Raw genomic sequence first — 23,982 nt, 5'->3', positions numbered from 1 at the left:
ATGGGTAATCGAGATACCTGCTGAAACAGGAGTATGTGTGGAGATCCTAAAATAGCAGGGAGATTGTATCCTCTTGTAAGATGTAATATACAGAAAAGTCTTTGTAATAATGGTGCTCTTCAATGGCAGCTGACCTGACTTATCATGTTTCGTGTGAGTTAATGGTTCTTTGTTTTTTGTTTTTATACTTGTGTTTCCTTTGCAATAGAAAACATGGAGTTTATTGGTGGTTGTAATGATTTTATTGACAATTTTATAAGATGATTACATTAAGTAAAGACAAACTTAAGCTTAAAGACTGCAGACCTGATTTAAAGTTAGTGGTAATGAAATGTCCTCCAATCTTTAGGAGAAGGGCAAACTTCAAAGGAGAACGTACAGGCAGAATTTCCGTAACAATATTGGTCTATGATGGAGACATTGCAAAGGTTTTTATATTACTATGCTATCAAAGTAGGCCCTGTGTTAAGAAATTACAAGGTTGTGAAGTAACTGAGTTCCTTGCTTCAATGACTGATTGTCCAGCTGCTTCCTGCTGTGAAGTTTGTTCCATCAGATTTTCACTTTAGGACTCCAGGGTTTATCTTGGAATTACTCAACCAACCTACAAAAGATGAGAGTTAGTCAGGACAGTCAGCCAGTATATATTAGAATAAGAGCAAAATGAGTCAATTTACACTCCCCATGTATAAATATATTGTTTATTACAGCAATATTAACATTACCAGGTCCAAAACCCACATGCAGGATGGAGTATGTCCTTAGGCACTTTTGCCTCGGACCATGTGACTCGGCTCCTATCAATAACTCTCTGTGATTACCCCCCCCCCCCTTCTTGGGTAACAGAAACTAAATATCTGGTATTACTACTAAAAATACTCGTTCAGTTCAAATTTTAGAAAATTGTAATATTTCTACACGTTATTAGTAATGAGTGTAAGCATGTTAAAGAGTCTAATAGCCCTTCCTGTAAAAAAATGATAGGTAAAATGTACAAATTCCATATTCAATTAACTCTTTGAATGTGTAAAATGAAGATTTATATAGTGCACCAGCGATCTCAAGTGGTATCCCAGTGGACTAATATTAATCGCACTGCGTTAGATGTACGCATATCTCATTCCTTCCAAAAAATGTAATGTAACATTATGTGGTGTGTGGTGGACCTCTATAGCCTCATGTCCCTCCTGGGATCTATGAGGTCCCCAGGATAGGGAGTTGCTCCCTGTCAATCTGAGGGACATGAGAACCAGTAAACCTAAAGCATAATATGAGCCATGGATGAAAGAGTGATGTGTGGTGCATTCAGTGTCCAATGAGCTCTAATCTATGTAGGCCTTTGTTTCCACCTGGCTTTTTGGGCAGTGTGGAGTCAGCTTCAGTCATTTACAAAATGAACACATACCAACATTTTGTGTGCAAGCTGCTTTATTGTGAGTAAATATATAGGGCATAAGTGCCACTTCGAAGAGGGCAAATTAAAAAATTGTTTTCAAAGAGATCGAGGCCACCTAGAACCAACCTTCTCTAGATATATAGATATAGGCCCTTAGTTGGTGATTCACAGGCAAACGAGGCCTTGCCAGCTTCTTCACCTGCGAGATTACAGAGAGTGGGATTAGGTCCTAATCCAATTTTCCTTGAGATCTACTCACAGTCGGTGTCACAAGCTATCCTAGTCTAAGAGGCTTCCCTTGTTGCCCTTATTCTACCAGAGTAACAGCATCATCGTTGGCTGGATGATGCCATGCCTTTGAAGACAACTTCCCTTCTCTCACTGTAGTGCTCCCCTTTGTTAGCCTTACTGCACACGTTTGATGGCTGCTTTTCTAAACAGAATCCATGCAACATCACCACCTCATTAGGGTACGTACTAAGGAATGTATGCATTGTGTAGCTTTGTACAGAGCATGAAATAGACAGCCATGACTCCTTTGCTAAGAAAATGACCAGAATTAGTGTCATCTTCACGTCGGTGTCCACCCAGCATAACGTTGGGATCTGACTGGTGTTGAGACCTATCTGTCGGATTTGGGGCCTTAATGTGGTGACTCAACATGATTGCCTGTTTACTCAGCTTTGACACCCCAATCCAGGTAGCATCCACTGAGGGGCGTATGGTTGAGACCCCAAGACAAACACTAGCCAGTGTCTCAGGATGGAGCTGAGGTGTTTAAGCCTGGCTTTTTGACTACCTTACAGTCATTGTTTTGTCCCCTCCCTACTATGACCCTTTGCTGACAGGGCCTTCCCATGAATACTGCTGCAAGGCGGCTAAAGCACCAGTTCACCATCGAAACCTCCAGTTATCCCACCCCTATTAAGTGGTGTGTACCACTGACACCTAAGGGAGCCAACCAGAACAGGCACAGATCAATAACCTTCCCATACCTAAAGCCACACTGTGACTAAGTCACAGCATTCACCTGACCAGCCTCTACATGTCATTCGCCAGGAAGCTTTAGTGGACCCTCGCTATGGCTTTGATGGGACCCATAATTTGAAAAGCTCTGCCCTGTATCCATGGAAGGGGTTAGTGGTGAGCCTTTGGTACGCCACAATGCTCGAGCTTCCACCATCACAAGCTACAAAGAACGCCACTGGGCGTCTCCGACTCAGACTCATGTCCGAGTTTTTAGACCTTCTTCAGGCCCCAATTTCTAAAACCATCGGCTTTAAAGCCGATGCCTCAGACCGTGCTCCTCGGTGGTGAGTAACTAATGGGAAATGAGTGCAAAAGGTTATGTTAGTGCAATGAAATACATTATCATTACATAAACGTGTACATAGTTGTGTTACAATAAACCCAGCCCATACATTGTCGAATTATAAGCAATTTACAACGTTATCCAGAATGTGCACTTGAGAAGGATCTCATGGCTTCTGATTACAACTGACTAGAAAGCAAGAGTAAAAGATGCAGAGCCACACAGCCCACTGGCATGCTTCGGATTCCCACGGGTTTCCCCATTGCAGAATTACCTTGGGAAGATTAAAATATGCAACTTACTTTTTCTCCGTCTTGTCTGACTTGCCTGTCACCTTTATCATAACATATTCACCACAAATCCAGCAGCACCACCAACAGCAGCACCGACGTAGGCCCCTCCAGTTGTTGCTCCTGTAATAAAATGGATTCTCCCATTAACGAAGCACTGAAGGGCACTGAAGCAAGTGACTTGCGCTGGTGAAAGAGTTGACGTCATAGAAAGCTGAACTAATAAGGGGTGACGGTGAACAGCACTGATTTAAAAAGGAGCTGTTTGTCACAGTAACTACATATGTTTACAAGCTTCAGCCAAATCCAGGTGGCCTACTAGAACAAGCATTGGCAAAGTCAAAAGGTTTCGCCTTTACAACCGGAGAGACGGTCTGTAAGCTTTGCCAATGTTTGTCTGAAAAATATTGTTTAAAAAAATGTAAAAAAGAAAAAAAAATTAAATACTGGAGAAAAAGCAAACACATATTTTATGGGATCTCAAATCTGGTCATTGAATTAAATGTTTTCAGTCTTTATACCTGCAGTGGTTTATATTTCAAATACTTTTCACTCAAGAAAATTTGAACAGAATTTTATTAAGAATAGAGGAAGTGTCAAAATGGAATGCCTAATGTAGGGTCTGATTTGGAGTCTGGCGTGCGCAATACTTTATCACAAATGTGACAGACATCCCGTTCGCCGTATTAATGCATTATATCCAAGGCTCACAGTTTTACATTTTCACTAATTTTTACAGAAAATTAATTACATGAAACAATATATTTCCTCATTGTATTTATTTTTAAAAGCAGAAAAATACAAAAAAGTGGGCATCTTTGGAGCGTAGCGCCATGCCGTCATTCATGAATTCCAGGACGACACCAGAGCAGATTGACAGCATTGGGAGTTCAAAAAAACTGGTTGAGATTTCCTTAAATCAATGCTTATCTCAACATATATTTACTGTATAAAGCTACTATTTTCATATAGGTGTATTGTTGTATCATGTTTGGTGATTTAATGTGTTAACACCGGAAGGGCATCGAAGTATGAATTCTTATTTATCAGTTAAATAAAAATGGCGAGTTCTGACTCAATTTATTGACAAAACAGAGAAAAATATACAAAAATACCACTAAGATGGCCAAAACATAAATATGAATACATACAGATGGAAATGTTTAAAACATAAATACCATAAAACCGGGAGCCATGATTATATCCAATGGCACATGTAATATGGCAGATGGGATATCTGTCTCGTTTGTAAGAGAGTAACCCATCTGACGAACTCAAATGTAGGCCCTTAGTTTGCACACAATTCAGACATTTGGTAGTCTGCAGTAGCCAATGGTGTAGGTTAATGGGCCTCAAGGATGATGTTACCCACATCTTCTACCGTAGACACCATCTGAATGAGTGCAGCAGTGGCATTTCCCAGAGGAATACAAAAGCCTAAGTGCCAAAGCGTGTACTCTCCTGCAATAGGGTATACCACAAAGTCTACTATTCAGCTAACACTCAGCAAAAATATCCCTGTTGCTGTGCTTTGCAAACAAGATGGGAGGGGTAGGGAGTAACACAGCGTGTTGGCCGGGTATTTGAAGTGAAAAGCAGCAGACAGAAAAACACAAGGACTCTCAAGGATTGCTGAATGTAAATGAAAAAAGTTGTAGTTCCTATATGTGAGCATTGAAAGGGTACAAGTCAGCCAATCAATAAGACTGTAAAAAAGAAGGCATGCACCAAGGGAGAAGCACACACAACAAAAGGAAGGCAAAACTTCCTGTAAGAAACATGCAAATTAGAGGAACAATAGAGCATTGGTAAACTCTCAAATCTGACTGAGGGTGCCTCATATTAGAGATTCTATCAGTTCACACTGTGCTTCTCTTACCCAGGCTCGTCAGGATGGAGACCAATGATCCTGTTGGCACTCCACCACCATAGGCGATGGCAGTGGACTTCATCATTGCAGCTGCAAGGGACCCAGCTGCTACACCAGCTGCTGTGAAACCAGCTGCAGTCAATGCAGCAGGGACAGCAACACCTGTAATCCCTGTGCAGAAGAAGAGACAGAGGCCAGTATTACACGAGCAATCAACTTCACCCCCTTTACAATTAACTATGCCAAAGTGCCCAAATGCCCCATTATTCCAGCCTAAGCACATAACTACCTATCAACCTAGCTCACCTCTGACCTACAGCCCCTCTGCACGTCCATTCCACCAATGATGCCAACCTACTTAGATATTTCAATGCACTGCCGTCTTCCTCTGCAGAATCTGCGCTACAAAGGTGGAAGTTAGAGTGAATTTGTATTTAAATACAGAAGGAGCAAGTATGCATAACCTCTTTCTCCATTGGTATAAGTGTTCATTGGCTTTGTTCTAAGGATAAAGCTTTGGCACAAAATGGAGGTTTTCCCACCCTGTGTTGTTTATCATGAAGTTCTCCCATTGGAATGTTTCTCCTTGTCATCTGTGATCCCCTGGTGCCGGACCCACTACTTGGAAAAAGAGAACATGGCGCTTTGTGGACTTCGAGGCTGCCTGGTCTTCTGCTGCTCCTAGGATTTGTTGTCTCATTTCAACCACTGCAGAAGGCTTCACCATCTAGTCCTTCAGTAGCTGAGTCTTCCTTACAAATGAATCCCCTTTAGGCTCTTACAGTTACCCCCACTGGTCTCTCACTCTGGTTATCTGACTCCTTCTTGGGCTTTGCACCCGTAGACCTGGCCCGGATCTTGGAAGTAAAAGGAGCACCTGTGTCACTCACAATGTGGGTGACCATCATGAATATTAAACATTCCACCGCTGTATGTCAGCCACGGCTGACTGACTTCAATCCAACTCCCTTCAGTTTAACAGCAAAAAAACGGAGGTGCTTTACTGCTCTTCGGATAAGATACCGCGTTCACTCCCCGACAATTTCTGGCCCTCGACTTTTCCTGAGACAGTATCTGCCGCTGAGTCTGCACGCAACTTAGGGGTTATTTTTGGGCCTAACTTGCAGCTGGACATGCATGTAAATAAGACCACGGCTACGTGCATGATGCTGCTGCGTATGCTTCGCAAAGTTCTGCCCCTTCTACCTGAACAGTCTAGACCAGAAGTAGTGCGTGGGACCATCCTAAGTCGTCTAGACTATTGTAACGCTCTACTCCTGGAAGCCCCTAAAACGCTGCTAGGTAAACTACAACGGGTGCAGAATATGGCGGCTAAGCTGGCCCTCTCCCGCCCTAATTTCAGCTCCTCCACCGCTGCTCTGCGGGATTTACATTGGCTGCCGGTCCATCTACGTGTTCAGTATAAAGCTGTCTGCTTGGTGTTCAAGGCCTTGCATGGACAGGGCCTGGTCCCTCTGCAGAATATGTTTTCTTGGTACTTGTCCACGCGCTGTCTGCGCTCTTCTTCTGCGTGGCTGGTGGTGGTACCGAGATTCCAGAGAGTGAGGATGGGCGGAAGCTCGTTTAGTGTCGCAGCGGCTAAACTCTGGAATTCTCTGCCACTTTCTTTACGAGGTCAAAGGGACCTTTTACCATTTAAAAAAGCGTTGAAGACCCACCTGTTCCCTAGGGCAGTGTAAGATGTTGTTTTGTTGCTGACAGTGATCGCAAGCGCCAGGATGCCCTTGGGGTGACAGTAACGCGCTTTACAAATATACAAAATAAATAAATAAATAAATAAAATGCTACGTAAACCACCAACCTGTTGCCCCTTGGTGCCTACATTGCCGTGTTGGCCTAGAACGCCATGATAGGATGCTTGCAAAAAGAGAAGAGGGGTAATACCTTACCTGCACCCACAACCATGTAAGCAAGCGAAGCCCAAGACATACTGCTTAACTCCTTCTCCTTCAACTCTAAAAATGAAACACAGAAAAAGACTTGCTCATGCCTGAAAACTGCACCTTTACCATCACTGTCCACTCAGGGCCTGATCACAACCGGCCTGCTAAAATGTGGGGGAAATTGCACACACCCGCTAATCTGAGAATAGGCAAAGTTTGCAACTAGGCGAGTGCACAATTTGTGCCCAATTTCATGTTGGCTATCTAGGAATGGAGAATAACATGCCAACAGTGCATGTTATTCCTCATATCTATGTTGGTAAATCAGTGCCTGTGCACTATGTGCTTCTGCGGTTTGTTTCAATTTTCACCTGACGCAAATCGCGGAACCAACTACTTCTGAGTTTTGCCCCTACTGTAATCCTGTTTTAGAAGCAAATGGAAATTTGCTCCTAAAACGACAATACGGGCACTATCGCATTCAGGGCATTAAAGATTATTGACTTTGAACCTTTATCAATAACTTCAACAGTTTTGTGGCAAAGTCCTCTGGATTTACATATGACGTACACTTGGATTCTGCCAACTAAAGCAGTTGATGGAGCGAGATTTAGAAATATATTTATTTCAGCTCGCAAAGTTAAACTTCCATAATGAATAATAATATTAATTATGTGTGCAGTGAAAAACATTAATCAACCTAGATTAAACTTACAGATCATTACACGCGGGAAACTAATATGTGTGCTCATATATGTGCAATCGTGTGCAAAGTGCTTGCATGTGAGAAATAATAAAATAATCCTGTTTATTGTGCTGTCAGAATTAAATGTGGCTGTTTTTATTAATGGCAAGCGCTTATTTCTGTGTGCTCATGTTTTGTCTTTTCGTTTTAAACGTTGCACAAATCTGTTTGTTGCTTTATTTGCTTTTGCTAGGTAACTTAGACTAATGGGTTAATAATTAGCTAAGGTGTGTGGGTAACAGAATGATTTCTAATTCTTGCATTAATTATTCTTTTGTGTTTGTTTATATACTAGTTTCTGAAAAAGAGGCTTGAGGCCTAGCACATCTTATTATGCAGTTGGCAAAAATCCTGCTCAGAGAAAGCAAGAGCCCAGTGTGGAAAGTTTCTGCTGATGTTTTAAAAAAATGAAAATACAAACTTAATTTAATGAAAGAACTATTCGTACTTTTGGTCGGCTTGACCAAGGTCAGGAACCGGCAGAGAGATTGTCAAACTAAGGAAATCACGGACAAATATTTTTAGTTGTTGCAAACTGAAGGAAGCTACGTGACACGAGAATAAGGGACAATAGACTCTAAGAAAGAGTCGGAACTGGGCTTCGAAAATGTGATGACTTAATGTGGTCTGTCGTTTGACAGCCAATCAGCGTTTTGGACAAATGTGAAAAGTATTCTTTTTACTTATATTAGTTAGTTAGAAAGGTATAAAAGCTGACCCCTTTGGAGGGAGGGGGTTCTTCTCACTTTCCAAATCCAGATGGGCGTGACGTGCTGACGGACTTCTTTGGAGCACGTAAGAATTAATAGGGCAATAAGACTTTATAATTTTAATTTAGATGAAGTGAGTTTTAGATAGGGAAATAGGGTTTAGGTGATGGAAAAACTGTTTATTCTTCTTTAAACATGCTATTTGATTCTGCTTGAAAGCTGTCTAACTAATTTACAATTCCTCAAACCATGCTGCTTGAATAATAAAGATTCAATAAAATGCACTTTTCTTTGAATAAATAGTTAATAAATAAATTTTTTGAAAATACAAGCTGGCCTTGTTATTTCAAGAGTTTAGTTACCATCAGCAGATCATATCGCCTGTGTGACTTAATTAAATAGAAAATTATTAAACTATGGTAAAGTCATTGTTGGACCCGGTCCTTTGGGCAGGTTCACCCCGAGACTTTTTGTTTTTTCCTAGCCTGTTTCTGGAACCTGGGTTGGGGATTTTAGGCCTCTGCGCACTTTTTCACTGCGGTACAGTGTAAAGTGCGTGTGCTCTCTGTGTATGTGTGGTGAGTGACCTGCCCTCCCATAGGAATGAATGGGGAATATGTATGCCCATGGTAGATTCCTGGTGCGTGGGGAGTGCAGGGTCCAGTTTGATATGTGTGAACTCGTGAGGATGAATGCTGCGTAATGGTATATGCAGCATGGTTGTGTCTAGTCTAGAAGCGCCACTTTTAGAAGTTGGCTTATTTGTGTAGTGAGTCTGCTGGCACGTGATTGGGTGATGAGCCTGGCCCAGGAGTGCCTGGGCCTGCTTGTGGATTTACTGTCTGGTTTGAGTGGGACAGGGGCTGCAGGGCCCCCGGAGGGGGTCGGAGCCATCCCAAGGATGAAAGGCCACATCTGCTATCAGGGAAGCGGGAGGAGATGGTGCCGGGCTGTGTCTGCCTGCCCACCATGCTGGCTCTCCCTCCTGATGGCCCACTGTCACCTCTGACCTGAGGCTGACAGGAGAGAGAAACCAGAAACACCCAGGGCTCAGGGCCTGCTTACCCAAAGACTTCAAAAGACTTCAAAGCCTTTTCTGTGTATAAGAAGGGGCTGTGTCCCCTTCCAAAATGTTCTTGTCTTCTTCTTGTTTCTGACTTGAATCTACCAGGGTCGGGCGCTGCCCAGCCCCTGGATGCCTGGAGGACTCCTGATGGACTCTCCTGGATCCCTGGACTCCTGGGGGACCCCTCTGCCCTGCCTGGGCTGATGGGGGGACTTGGCTTTGCCCCCCCCTGGGAAGCTCCGGGACCTTTGCAGCATGGAGAAGCTGCATTTTTCTGTGGAGAGCGCTGGAACTGTATTTCTAGCGCCTGGAGGCGCTGAGCTTCCCCCTGAGCGCCTGGAGCGCTCTGCCTGTTTGCTAGCGCTTTGGAGTGCTTGATTTCCCCCTAGCGCGTAGGAGCTCTTTATCCTTGGCCATAGCGCTTAGGAGCGCTTTATTGTGTTCTAACGCTGGGGGCGCTTTGTGGGCTTTGGCCGGTGCCCACCCGGCATCTTATTACCCCATTTATTTGATTGATTGGGCCGATCGAGTGTCCACCTCGATTTATTCTTTTTTAAAGAAGCCGGTGCCCACCCGGCATTTGCCTCCCATTCACTGCCGCCGCCCGGGCTGGGAATCGCCTGAAGAACCGAAGGCGCCGCGCTCTCATTGGCTGAGAGAGCCCAGCCCCCTCACCAACGCCGCGACGGGATAGGCCCGTGCGGCGCAGCGCCATGGCCCTTGTCGTGCCGTGATTGGAGGAAGAGAGGAGGCTCGTCATCGGAGCCGGGACGGGATTGGCTGGTCGGCGCGGCCCCGGGAAGAGGAGAAGACGCGTGGCCTGCTGCTGGGGCTCCCGTGTGCGGAGGGAGCCCCGGCGAGAGAGAGAGAAGGCCGGCGCGAGGCTCCCCGCATGGAGGGAGAGCCTCGAGTGAACAGAGACCTGCCGTCGCCCCGCCCGCGATGGGCTGTCGGTGAGTCTGGGCTGGGCCGGGCAGAAGAGAAGGGAGGGGCGCCGGGACACATTGTCGGTGTCCGCCCCCCCCCAGTAGCGCGAGCACGCGCTAATTGGCAATAGGAAGCCATGAGGGCTTCAAGGGCGGCCCCGGTTGGCAGTGGGTCGCCCCAACGTTTGTTGCGAGTCCAGAGGGGCTCAAGGGGCCTCATCTTGTTTTGCGAGCCCCGAGAGGCTCGAAGGGGCATATTTAACTTTGGTGCGTTTAAGGGCGGCCCCGGTTGGCAGCGGGTCGCCCCAACGTTGTCCACAGCCATGAGAAGGCTCGAGGGGCCATTGTTTGCAGAGCCTGAGGGCTCCCACGGCCATAGATAGTTTTTCAGAGCCTGGGTGGCTCTGTGTGGCGCAGTTGATGTTCAAGGGCTACTGAGAGCCCATGCCACAGTTTTGAAATTCTCCAGCTGCCCAGCAATTAGTGGGCAGCTGCACCGTTTAGGCGCAATTGGAGAGAGAGTCCCTGTGTGGGACAGAGGGGGCACAGTGGTGCCCGGCCTGTCACAGCTGTCCAGCAATTAGTGGGCAGCTGCACCGTTTAGGTGTTGTGTGATTCCCAGGTGCCCAGCAAGTAGTGGGCACCTGCTACGTTTAGGCTTATGCTGAGACTGACGCTGCATGGCAGCGCACCCTGACATTGAGACTCAGGGCATCTTTGCCCCTACAAGGCCAGTTGGCCTAGGGACTGCCACAGGTGGTGGCTCATGTTTAGTTTTGCGCAATTGTAGGGTTATTGCACCTCTGAATGTATTTCCTTGCATCATGTGTTATTCCTGCACCTCTGAATGTTTAGGCATCATGTGACTTTTGCGCTACTGTATTGTTATGGGACCTCTGAATGTATTTTTATTGCATCATGTGCTTTCTTCTTAAACACCGCTGAATGTGTAGGTATACATTATGTGTTTCTCTTTACTACTCCTCTGAATGTGTTCCACACATCATGGGTAATGTGTTCTTTCTTAGACCCCTAAATGCTGTGTGATACTTAGGTGGTTGTTCTTTTTAGTACAGGTGGTCCTAGTGAGGTCCTGGTCCCCGGCGTGACATTCACCTAAGGTGGTTAGGGTTGCGTAGGAGGTACTTACCTGTTCCCAGTAGTTACTGGATGTGATCTATAACTGTTACTTTGTGTTACAGTGATTTTATATACTTTTATTCTAATTTCTGACAAGTATTTCTATATCTGCAAAGTGTTGATTCTGACAGTGGCCCATGTGGCCCTGTCTTGTAAATAATCCCTTGTGAATATTGCCGTGCCAGTTGGCACAATGTACATGTGTGATTTCTATCTGATATGTTTTGACAATACAAAAGTTATTTTAATATAACCTTGTGTGGAGTCTCTTTTGTGGTGTGCCTAGTATGTTGTTGCTGTTGTGCGCTGGCGCAAATGCTTTACACATCGCCTCCGAGTTTAGCCTAGACTGCTCGTGCCAAGCTACCTAGAGGGTGAGCAGGGGTTATCCTGGCGTGTGACTTCCTTGCCCTGACTAGAATGGTGGTTTCTGCCTGGCTTTGGCGTCAGCCTTAGCCTACCAGAAATAGCCGGTTCTAACATTGTTGGTCAGCGGTGCGGATTTGGACTTGTGTTTGCGCAATGCCACAGCGACAGCTGGCTACATTACAAAAACTCTGCGTTTTTCAGATAGTCACATATTTGGGATTATTGTTTTTGATTTTGTTTTTCCTCAAGAGTGTCATTTTCAGACGGTGTTCCTGCGCTTTATGTTTAGTGACAGATGAGAGAAAATGACAGGGCGGGACGCCAGTAGAGAGGGGAGGTTCCCATAGATTAGGAATCCCTTGCTGGGTCCAGTGTCCAATTCCTGTTCCTGTCCCTGTGTGGGTAGATGGAAGAGAGGGAGTGTGGAGGAGAAATTGCTTGCTCAGGAGGGTGGTTATTCCCTGAGTGTAGTGTGTGTGTCTGGATTCCCCAGTATGGTAGAATCCAGTGGTGGCAGCTTAAATAGGTCCAGTGCGTGAATTCCCATTTCCAGTTCCCAGAGTATGGTGCCTGGTGCTCTGTAAGAGGGTGATAGGTTGAGAGTCAGAGGCAGTGAGGAACTGTCTCACCAAGTCTGGAGGGGGAGTGTGTGGATGAGTGGTGTCTTGAACTGGAGGAGTTCGTGTGAGGTTTTTTTAAGGAGCTTGCACGTGAGGTGTACCTCTGGTGGTGTGCAGGAGGTCCTGCAGAGGCATTGGACAAGAAGGTGGATGTCTGGCGGCATGCTGGATGTCTCGCAGAGACATTAGGGAGTGATTCTAAAAGTAGTGGCTGGTGTATCTGATGGTCCTGTGTAGGTGAAGAGGTTCATGTGTAGCCCAGCTAGGTCCCATTAGGATGGTAGGGGTGTAGGGGCTCACGTCCTGTCTCAGTGGAGGCGGAGTGAGTGTGGGACGGTGTGTCCCGTGTTGGCCCGAAACCCTATCTCAGGGCCTGGAGGGTTCCCTAAGGGAGCGCCAGGTCAGGGGCCTAGGCTGTACTTACAAGTCATTTGAGGAGAATCTTCCTGTGTCTAGAGGACGGGGAGTGTCTGTAATCAGAACTCCGGCGGTCCTGGTGTTGGGCAGTACCGCTCCTAAGTGGAGGGTGCAGAAGTCCTGGTTCGCTGGGCATTTGACCGTCTAGAGTGCTTGACCATTTTTTTTGGGGCCTCTGGAGGTTGTTCCCCGAGGAGGGGGGTGGCCAGGTTCAGGTTCAGCCTGACCTGGAGGGAAGGGCATCTGTAATTCGTGTCCTGACCGGTTGTTGGCTTCCAGGGGTACCGCTCCATGGTGGGAGGGTACAGAACTCTGGAGGGGGGTGCAGAGGGACGGTGTCCTTACTTCTGACCCCAGTGGGAGGAAAGTGTGTTGCTGATACGCTGCTGGCGTGTGCTCTGTCTAGCCTAAGACATACTGAGAATCCCACTGTGATAGGGAGTACTGGAGGAAAGTGTGTTGATGATACGCCGCTGGCGTGTGCTCTGTCTAGCCTGAGACATACTGGGCCTGTAATAACGGAACTGGAAGGGGGTGCAGAAGGACGGTGTACTTCTGACCCCGGTGCAACCTGAGGGTTTAGATCCTAGGTTGGGAGATTAGGAAACTTCTAGGTCAAGAGGAATCTCTACCAAATTGGATCAGCGGAAGAGACTGAGGGGGCTGCCCTTGCTGTGTGTTCTGGGGCCCACCTGCAGTTTGTTGTTTCCACTAAGGTTGGGGAAAGGGGGCTTTGCTGTGTGCTGTGCCCCCACCTGCTTGAAGAGGGACTGTGCTGTGTGCTTTGTACCTCAGAAGTGAAATAGTTTCCAGGTGGTAGACCAGTGACGGAGTGAGGTCCTGATCTGGTAGGAGAGTTGTGTTCTGGTGAGTGCTTCCCTGTGAGGGTTATTCCTTCACCCTGACTAGAAGCAAGGGTCCCTACTTGGTCTAAGGTACTTACCTCTGCCAACTAGAGACCCCCAGTTCTAACATTGGTGGAATAGAGGTAGGGTGGGGCATTCTTGCCGTGACCTCTGGTCAACCTGAGGGTGTGGTCCCAAGGTTGTTGGATCAGTGGTAGTTGTAGCTACCCTGAGAGAGATAGTGGAGATTGGCTATTGTGTGCCAGGGGCTACTGCCCCCACTCTGTGGATTGGTTAGGACCTGTGATATTTGGATGGCCTAGGGCCTGGTCCTGGCTGTGGATGACTAGTGTGTACCAGTGGGGTATCCTAGTTGTGCCAGAGAGTTTTTTTTGTTGAGGGAAATCTATGTCGGTTCAGAGTGGCGAAAAACTGGAAGGTGTCCCTGCCGTGCAGGCCCGTGTCCGTGGTTTTGTCGCCCAAAGCAGTGAAGTCCATCAGTGGTGTGATTGGTCTACCCTGCGTTTTGGCTGGAAGGGGGTCGTGTTGGACCCGGTCCTTTGGGCAGGTTCACCCCGAGACTTTTTGCTTTTTCCTAGCCTGTTTCTGGAACCTGGGTTGGTGATTTTAGGCCTCTGCGCACTTTTTCACTGTGGTACAGTGTAAAGTGCGTGTGCTCTCTGTGTATGTGTGGTGAGTGACCTGCCCTCCCATAGGAATGAATGGGGAATATGTATGCCCATGGTAGATTCCTGATGCGTGGGGAGTGCAGGGTCGAGTTTGATATGTGTGAACTCGTGAGGATGAATGCTGCGTAATGGTATATGCAGCATGGTTGTGTCTAGTCTAGAAGCGCCACTTTTAGAAGTTGGCATATTTGTGTAGTGAGTCTGCTGGCACGTGATTGGGTGATGAGCCTGGCCCAGGAGTGCCTGGGCCTGCTTGTGGATTTACTGTCTGGTTTGAGTGGGACAGGGGCTGCAGGGCCCCCGGAGGGGGTCGGAGCCATCCCAAGGATGAAAGGCCACATCTGCTATCAGGGAAGCGGGAGGAGATGGTGCCGGGCTGTGTCTGCCTGCCCACCATGCTGGCTCTCCCTCCTGATGGCCCACTGTCACCTCTGACCTGAGGCTGACAGGAGAGAGAAACCAGAAACACCCAGGGCTCAGGGCCTGCTTACCCAAAGACTTCAAAAGACTTCAAAGCCTTTTCTGTGAATAAGAAGGGGCTGTGTCCCCTTCCAAAATGTTCTTGTCTTCTTCTTGTTTCTGACTTGAATCTACCAGGGGCGGGCGCTGCCCAGCCCCTGGATGCCTGGAGGACTCCTGATGGACTCTCCTGGATCCCTGGACTCCTGGGGGACCCCTCTGCCCTGCCTGGGCTGAAGGGGGGGCTTGGCTTTGCCCCCCCTGGGAAGCTCTGGGACCTTTGCAGCATGGAGGAGCTGCATTTTTCTGTGGAGAGCACTGGAACTGTATTTCTAGCGCCTGGAGGCGCTGAGCTTCCCCCTGAGCGCCTGGGAGCGCTCTGCCTGTTTGCTAGCGCTTTGGAGCGCTTGATTTCCCCCTAGCACGTAGGAGCGCTTTATCCTTGGCCATAGCGCTTAGGAGCGCTTTATTGTGTTCTAGCGCTGGGGGGCGCTTTGTGGGCTTTGGCCGGTGCCCACCCGGCATCTTATTACCCCGTTTATTTGATTGATTGGGCCGATCGAGTGTCCACCTCGATTTATTCTTTTTTAAAGAAGCCGGTGCCCACCCGGCATTTGCCTCCCATTCACCGCCGCCGCCCGGGCTGGGAATCGCCTGAAGAACCGAAGGCGCCGCTCTCTCATTGGCTGAGAGAGCCGAGCCCCCTCACCAACGCCGCGACGGGATAGGCCCGTGCGGCGCAGCGTCATGGCCCTTGTCGTGCTGTGATTGGAGGAAGAGAGGAGGCTCGTCATCGGAGCCGCCACGGGATTGGCTGGTCGGCGCGGCCCCGGGAAGAGGAGAAGACGCGTGGCCTGCTGCTGGGGCTCCCGTGTGCGGAGGGAGCCCCGGCGAGAGAGAGAGAAGGCCGGCGCGAGGCTCCCCGCATGGAGGGAGAGCCTCGAGTGAACAGAGACCTGCCGTCGCCTCGCCCGCGATGGGCTGCCGGTGAGTCTGGGCTGGGCCGGGCAGAAGAGAAGGGAGGGGCGCCGGGACACATTGTCGGTGTCCGCCCCCCCCCCAGTAGCGCGAGCACGCGCTAATTGGCAATAGGAAGCCATGAGGGCTTCAAGGGCGGCCCCGGTTGGCAGTGGGTCGCCCCAACGTGTGTTGCGAGTCCAGAGGGGCTCAAGGGGCCTCATCTTGTTTCGCGAGCCCCGAGAGGCTCGTAGGGGCATATTTAACTTTGGTGCGTTTAAGGGTGGCCCCGGTTGGCAGCGGGTCGCCCCAACGTTGTCCACAGCCATGAGAAGGCTCGAGGGGCCATTGTTTGCAGAGCCTGAGGGCTCCCACGGCCATAGATAGTTTTTCAGAGCCTGGGTGGCTCCGTGTGGCGCAGTTGATGTTCAAGGGCTACTGAGAGCCCATGCCACAGTTTTGAAATTCTCCAGCTGCCCAGCAATTAGTGGGCAGCTGCACCGTTTAGGCGCAATTGGAGAGAGAGTCCCTGTGTGGGACAGAGGGGGCACAGTGGTGCCCGGCCTGTCACAGCTGTCCAGCAATTAGTGGGCAGCTGCACCGTTTAGGTTTTGTGTGATTCCCAGGTGCCCAGCAAGTAGTGGGCACCTGCTACGTTTAGGCTTATGCTGAGACTGACGCTGCATGGCAGCGCACCCTGACATTGAGACTCAGGGCATCTTTGCCCCTACAAGGCCAGTTGGCCTAGGGACTGCCACAGGTGGTGGCTCATGTTTAGTTTTGCGCAATTGTAGGGTTATTGCACCTCTGAATGTATTTCCTTGCATCATGTGTTATTCCTGCACCTCTGAATGTTTAGGCATCATGTGACTTTTGCGCTACTGTATTGTTATGGGACCTCTGAATGTATTTTTATTGCATCATGTGCTTTCTTCTTAAACACCGCTGAATGTGTAGGTATACATTATGTGTTTCTCTTTACTACTCCTCTGAATGTGTTCCATACATCATGGGTAATGTGTTCTTTCTTAGACCCCTAAATGCTGTGTGATACTTAGGTGGTTGTTCTTTTTAGTACAGGTGGTCCTAGTGAGGTCCTGGTCCCCGGCGTGACATTCACCTAAGGTGGTTAGGGTTGCGTAGGAGGTACTTACCTGTTCCCAGTAGTTACTGGATGTGATCTATAACTGTTACTTTGTGTTACAGTGATTTCATATACTTTTATTCTAATTTCTGACAAGTATTTCTATATCTGCAAAGTGTTGATTCTGACAGTGGCCCATTTGGCCCTGTCTTGTAAATAATCCCTTGTGAATATTGCCGTGCCAGTTGGCACAATGTACATGTGTGATTTCTATCTGATATGTTTTGACAATACAAAAGTTATTTTAATATAACTTTGTGTGGAGTCTCTTTTTTGGTGTGCCTAGTATGTTGTTGCTGTTGTGCGCTGGCGCAAATGCTTTACACATCGCCTCCGAGTTTAGCCTAGACTGCTCGTGCCAAGCTACCTAGAGGGTGAGCAGGGGTTATCCTGGCGTGTGACTTCCTTGCCCTGACTAGAATGGTGGTTTCTGCCTGGCTTTGGCGTCAGCCTTAGCCTACCAGAAATAGCCGGTTCTAACAGTCATTATACCGCAAATGTATATAAATATATATATGGATTGTGAATAGGTTTTATTAATTAGGTCACATGATTCAGTTGCTCAAAAATATGTCTTTTTTAGTTTATGGGCCTTGTGAGTGATTTATAATTAATGGTGAGTATTGTAGAGTTGGGTAGTGTTGTTAGGACATATTTTCTATAGGGGTGCTGGATCAAATTCCCTGGTAGCAGAGTTCGGTTGCTATGGTAACTGACATGCTACATGGTAATTGCATAGGATCGATGTTTAACATATGTTGAGTTTGTTCACATGTTATATGTAGTCGAAAGGATTTTTCCAGCAGTGTGAAAAATTCCTAGCTTGCCGCGGCATTTGAGAAGTGTAACAAGAAGTGAAGTTACACAGTACATTTGTTCTGTTTCAAAATAGTGGTATTGTTATCACTAGTGTTGTGGGCGTACAACCCAAGTTTAGAGATTTTAGGTGTGTTAGGTAGAATGTATAGTGAGGATTTTCTATGAAATTGTAGCTTTCGAGTATAGGGACTAGGAGCCTGTTTTAAAACTCACTGTGAAGAGAGTAATAGAATCTTTCCAAACTTGAATGAAGGGTAAGTTAGCGTTGTCTATTCTTACTAGCAAAAGAGGATTTCTATGGTTGGTTAAAGTCCTGCCAAGATTTCATGTACATGTGGTTAGGGAAACTTTCTGTTTGAAAGTGCGTGAATGATTTTGTAATTTCGTTCGAGTCAAACTTTGAATTGCTACTTTATGTGCATTCAGAGGGAAATGAGTTTGTTATTACCTGTTAGAAGGGTAGAGTAGTCTTACTTTATCAACGATTGAATATTCTGTGAGAATAGCGTTGTCTATTCCACGCAAAGAATACTTGTATAATTGTAAAAGCTGTCACTTTATTTTAGCGAAACAGACAAATGGTTTGTTTTTCTGTTGTTATTAATTGAAATTCATTGAAAAAGTGTTCTTAAAATGGCGCTGTGAAATGTTTTTGTGAAGGAGGGGTGAGCGCTAGGAGTGAGACACGAGAAGCTGCATCGGCTGTGTACGTCACAGAGTCCGCGCTGCGATTGGCTAACATACGTCACAGCTAGAGCATTGATTGGTTCACGTGATTCTGACAAGCTGTTAGCTGATTGGCTTTTCTGAAAAACAGCAATTCTACTGGTTGAGCAAGGTGGTGATGTAGCTTAACCTGATTGGCTTGTTGGTGTGTTTCGCGCACGGATTGGTTAATTAAGCGGAACAACCAGGAAATATTTACGATCATCCTAAATTAAACGATTTTGATTTAAACATGAGTTATTATTACAAAAAAGAGGAAAAGAAGCTTACTTGGCTTCAGAAATAAAAAAATTTACTTTCACCTGATAAGAAAATTGAAACGCGAGGTGGAAAATTACTTCATAAGTACAAAACACCTGCAGCCTATATGGAAGGTGAATATGGTTAGCATACTTGCCTTTGGTTTGATGTATGGATGGATTATACCAAAAATTACGGTGTTTTGGCTTGGCCGGAAGATGGCTCATTTAATATGAGAATTTTGAAAAACTTGAGAGAAAAAATGATGGCTCTTGTGCCGAGACCTAGACCTACACAATTCGAAGCTTTAGTTGAATGGGAGGATGAGATGTTTGAATTGCAACGAGAAAGCTGTGGAATAAAAAAAAAAAAAATCATCAAACTTTAAAAGAGAAACTCATGAAGATAGAATGCGTCGATGGAGACAGACAGACATGTGTGATGGTCTTTACCCAGTGAGAGAAATGATTACTGAAATACCAGGTCAAAAGAATACCCAAAAGAAAAATAATATTGAAGAAAGTGATTTAGAAGATCCATTTTTAGAAGAAATGTATATGACAAATAAAAAACAGACTCCTTTAAAACCAGCTTGTTCATGGTCCACCCCGATGGTTTCTACTAGAACCACACCAAGTGCACCTCCATTGAATGAAGAAACACCCAAATTATATCCGAATAATTCTGAATCTTTTAAAACTCCTGAAAGGTTAAAGATGAGAAATAATTCTAGTGTATTTGGTGAAAGTCGAATTTTTCCTGAAACTCCAGGGTCAAGAAATGAGATTCCTTCCAGAAGTTTAATGGGTGCTGGCAAAGATGAGGAAGCTCCAAATACTTCAGAATATTTACGATCAAAGGAAGAATTAATTCGACAGTTAACAAAAAGCATGGAAGCAGTAACAGTCCAAGTAACGATTGGTCCTGTTCAGCCTGTTTTTGATCAAGGAGAAATTAAACAGCCAGGTTTAACAATTCCATTAAATGCAGAAATTCAGAAAGTGGCTGAAATTTTTTATTCAGAATTAACTGAAATTCATCGAGAAAAAACCAAAAATCCTGATTTAACTTTTAATCCAGGTTCATCATGCAGAACACCAATGGGTGCAGAATCAGATATTGAATCCCCAGAAAAGAGTGTTGAAAATTCAGATTCATCCTCAAAGCTTGATGTTGCAAGACTAAAAGCAGATTTAGAGGAATTAATAATTGGCACAATTGGTCCTGACAGTTTGAAGCATTATCAAGATGATGAATTGTTGTTTATTTGTAAGAGTGTACAGTGGAAAACAAAAAACAAATATGATCAATTAGAAGAGTTGGCTGCAGAATTAGAGATTGATTTGAGTAGACAGAAGAATTTGGGAAAACATTACAGATTGGATTTCACTGAAAAAGACATTGATAATTTCAATACAATGGGAAGAATTATGCATATAAAAGATTTGATTGTGTACATTAAAAAATTGGGTGACTTGAGCAAATGGAGAGTGAAGTGGACCAAGAAAAAAGAGGAAGAAAAAAGAGAAAGGATGGCTAATCAGTACCCAATGAGAGAAATTGCAGGTGGTGGTTATGTTCATGTTCCCTGGTCTAGACAAGATATTTTGTTGTTCACAAATGATTTTCCTCGGCTGAGAGAAAAGCCCGTGGAATAGTATGGACAGGTGGAAAGATTCATTAAAGTGTCAAAAGTTCTGTGGATTGATCTTGATGGATTCTTTGACATTGTTGTCCCATCAGATCTCTGGACAGAATGTAAAATTGCCGTAAGTTGGCCAAAAGTAGAACCAGCTCGAGATACAGTGACAGGTGCTCCATCATCAGAAGTAATGGGATTGTATGACAAAGTGATTTATTGGTTGAAAAATAAGATTCCCCCAAAAGAAGTTGATTGGGTTAAAATTGACAGAACAAATCAGGAGCCAAAAGAATCTGTTCATTCATTCTATGAAAGATTACTGTTGGTTTTCAAACAGTACAGTGGCTATGAAAAATTAAATGAAAAGGACATGAGTCACTTTATTTACAGATTCGTTTATGGTCTCAGACCTGAAATTGGTGACATGATTAGAAATAATATTGTTGGTTGGCAATCACACTCAGTTGATGACATATTAAGAAAGGCAAAATACTGCAGTGATGAAATTGATGCCAGACAAAAGAAATTAAAGGAGAAGGCAATGTGGGCACAGGTGAAGGTAGCTGAACAACAGATTGCTAGTTTGGAGAATAAAAATGTAAATTTTAATCAGAATCAGAGTCAAGGAAAATTTAAGAGTAATTTTAATAAGCCAAAATTTAACGTTAATGTTGAGGAGCTGAAACAGAAATTGCCTTGTTTTAATTGTGGCGAAATTGGACACTGGAAGCGAGAGTGTAAAAATCCGCCCAGAAATTTTAAAAATACATCATTAAATCCACAGATGCAGAATGATGTAAATCTGCAGCAACAGCTACAGCGACAACTAAATGAGTTGAATCTGCAGCAACAGCTACAGCGAGAGTTAGCAAATCAGCAGAGTCAAATTCCACAGCCTCCTCTTCCTAACTGTGGAGGTGGTCAAAGGTATAATTCGGAAACAGGATTTAGCGGAGGTGAACAGGTAATCAGACCAAAAGGAGTGAACGTGCCGAATGTTTCCCAACAGTTTTTGATGACAGAAAATGGAGGAAGTGATTCAGAGGATTACTTATGACGGTGCCTGAGAGAGGAGGAAGAGTGTGTACTTGGAGCCACTCTTGAGGTTGACCAGTCTGGTCCATTTGTAAATAGTAAAGTGAATGATGTAGAAATCACTTTTCTTGTGGACACTGGTGCTACCCGTTCTACTGTTAGATCAGTGGAAATTGAAAACCTGCCTCTCTCTGGTGACACCATCCAAGTAGTTGGCGTAGCTAATCAGCAAATTAAACAGATTTGACAGAGCCTGTGAAGGTAGAAATTGGCAAATTCAAAGACAAACACAGGTTTGTAGTTTGCAATAGCAGTCCTGTAAACTTGCTGGGAAGAGATATCCTATGCAAGATGAACTGCAAAATATATTGCTCACCGGAGGGTATTGAGCTACAGACTTTTGAGGAAGATGGGCTTTACAAATTAACAATGTTGATGGTTGAAGCAGAATAAAGTAAATTGTTTCCTGTATTTGAAAAAGATAATCTTCCAGAAGAATTGAAAAAGACAGTCAAAACTGAAATTTGGGATTTAACAGGGAATGAGATGGGCTTGATGAGACATGTTGATCCTGTTAAAATTACAGTGAAACAAGGAATAGAATTTCCAAACATACCTCAGTACAAAATGAAAGCAGAAACAATTGAAGGTATCATTCCTGTAATTGAGAAATTCATAAAACAAGGTGTCCTTAAAGAAATTGAAAGCAGTCCTTGTAATTCACCGATTATGGGGATCAAAAAGCCAAACGGAACGTACAGAATAGTTCAAGATCTGAGAAGGGTTAACCAGATAGTTGTTCCATGTTGTCCAGTCGTTCCAAACCCAGCGGTGATTCTTTATCAAATTCCGCATGATGCAGAATGGTATACTGTCATTGACCTTTGCAATGCGTTCTTTACTGTTCCATTGCATCCAGACAGCCAGCAAATCTTTGCGTTCAGGTTCCAAGGTTGTACACTAGAATGGTGTCGTATCCCTCAAGGGTATACAGAAAGTCCATCTATCTTTAATCAGTTGTTAAAGAAATCATTGGAGAATCTAAATTTGCCAGGAAAATCGACATTGGTCCAATACATTGATGATTTACTTGTTGCAGCAAAAACACGAGATAATTGTGTCACAGATACAATTACTCTTTTGAATCATCTGGCAGATGAGGGACATAAAGTGTCTCCTGCAAAATTACAGTTTTGCAAACAAGAGGTAAAATACCTTGGTCACAGAATTGCAAAAGGAGTCAGACAAGTGACAATTGGGAGAATCAAAATGATTCAGGGAATGCAACCTCCAAAAACAAAGAGACAGGTCAGAATGTTTCTAGGAATGGTTGGTTATTGTCGTCATTGGATTAGTGGATTTTCAGTAATTGCGAAACCACTGCAGAGACTGACAAAATCAGATATAAAAGATCCAATTGTTCTCACAGAAATTGAAATGGAAGCTTTTGAGAAGCTAAAAAGAAGCCTGTGTGAAGCACCTGCTTTAGGCATGCCAGACTACGACAAGAATTTTGAGCTGTATTGAAGTGAAAGGGAAGGATGTGCATTGTCTTTGTTAATTCAGAGACATGGAAAACAGAGAAAGCCAATTGCATAATTCTCAGCAGTACTTGATCCTGTTGCAAAAGCATTACCAGGTTGTTTAAAAGCAGTAGCTGCAACCAGTGTGAGTCTTGAGCAAAGTGAGGGAATCATTATGGGATTTCCTGTAAAAGTTTATGTACCTCATTCAGTTGAAATTTTGCTTACCAGAAGTAAAACTCAACACCTAACAAGTAACAGGCTTACTAAATATGAAAAGATTATTCTGGGATCAGATAATGTTTCAATAGCTAGGTGTGTAAATTTAAATCCTTCTACATTATTGCCTGATGGTACAGAAACTGAAATCAGAAATGAAAATGACATCGACCATGAGTGCTTAGATGTCTTAGAATAATGCACGAAACCTAGGAAGGACATTAAAGATGTTCCTTTGCCTGAGTCAGACTTTGTTTACTTTGTTGATGGCTCTTGTCTAAGAACAGAAGAGGTATTTCTGAGAGCAGCTTATTCTGTCTGTACAGTTGCTACGGTGATTGAAGCATCATGTCTTGAAGGAGTTCGTTCAGCTCAAGTAGCGGAACTGATTGCTTTGATTTGTGCCTGTGAAAAAGCAATACATTTGAAAATCACCATAATAACTGACAGCCAGTACGGATATGGAGTTGTGCATGATTATGGACAGCTTTGGTCACAAAGGGGTTATTTAACCTCTGCAGGTACTCCTATCAGAAATGTAAAACTGATTAAAAGACTAATTGATGGCCTTCAATTACCAGAAAAGATTGCTGTTGTAAAATGTTCAGCTCATAAAAAAGGTGAGGATTTCATTACCAAAGGAAATGCCTACGCAGATGAGATGGCAAAATACTGCGCGAGAAACAATTTTGCAATTAATCAGGAAAAGAATTATGAACATGTTTTAAATTCACTCATGCTAACATCAGTAGCTGAAACATGGCAGGGAGTTAAAGATTTACAAGATGAAGCAAGTGATTAGGAGAAAAATACATGGTTGAAAGCAGAATGTAGACAGAGAGATGAGGATGGAGTTTGGACTTACAAAGATGGCAGAACAGTTTTACCAAATAGCATGATTGCTGACATGGCTAGGATG

The 23,982-nt window shown here is 44.9% G+C and overlaps 1 protein-coding gene across 2 annotated transcripts in view; it reads right to left on the bottom strand.

Annotated features, from left to right (window-relative positions):
• Window positions 1-219: 219 nt before the first annotated feature.
• LOC144823782 (interferon alpha-inducible protein 6-like) overlaps window positions 220-23,982 on the bottom strand; it is a 56,960-nt gene continuing 33,197 nt past the window's right edge. Inside the window, exons 2-5 of one of the 2 annotated variants that reach the window (XM_078682609.1) lie at window positions 6,779-6,844; window positions 4,878-5,039; window positions 3,011-3,121; window positions 220-604 (exon numbers count right to left, since the gene is read on the bottom strand). In XM_078682609.1, the coding sequence (XP_078538735.1) occupies window positions 3,048-3,121; window positions 4,878-5,039; window positions 6,779-6,818 (276 nt within the window). In that variant the 5' untranslated portion in view covers window positions 6,819-6,844 and the 3' untranslated portion in view covers window positions 220-604; window positions 3,011-3,047. The remainder of the gene's footprint in view (window positions 605-3,010; window positions 3,122-4,877; window positions 5,040-6,778; window positions 6,845-23,982) is intronic. The other variant, XM_078682610.1, reaches the window with a different exon arrangement.

This window comes from Lissotriton helveticus, chromosome 3_1 (assembly GCF_964261635.1).
Source record: "Lissotriton helveticus chromosome 3_1, aLisHel1.1, whole genome shotgun sequence".
NCBI lineage: Eukaryota > Metazoa > Chordata > Amphibia > Caudata > Salamandridae > Lissotriton > Lissotriton helveticus.
The sequence above is the reverse complement of the archived record's forward strand: the minus strand, read 5'-3'. Positions and strand labels throughout refer to the sequence as shown.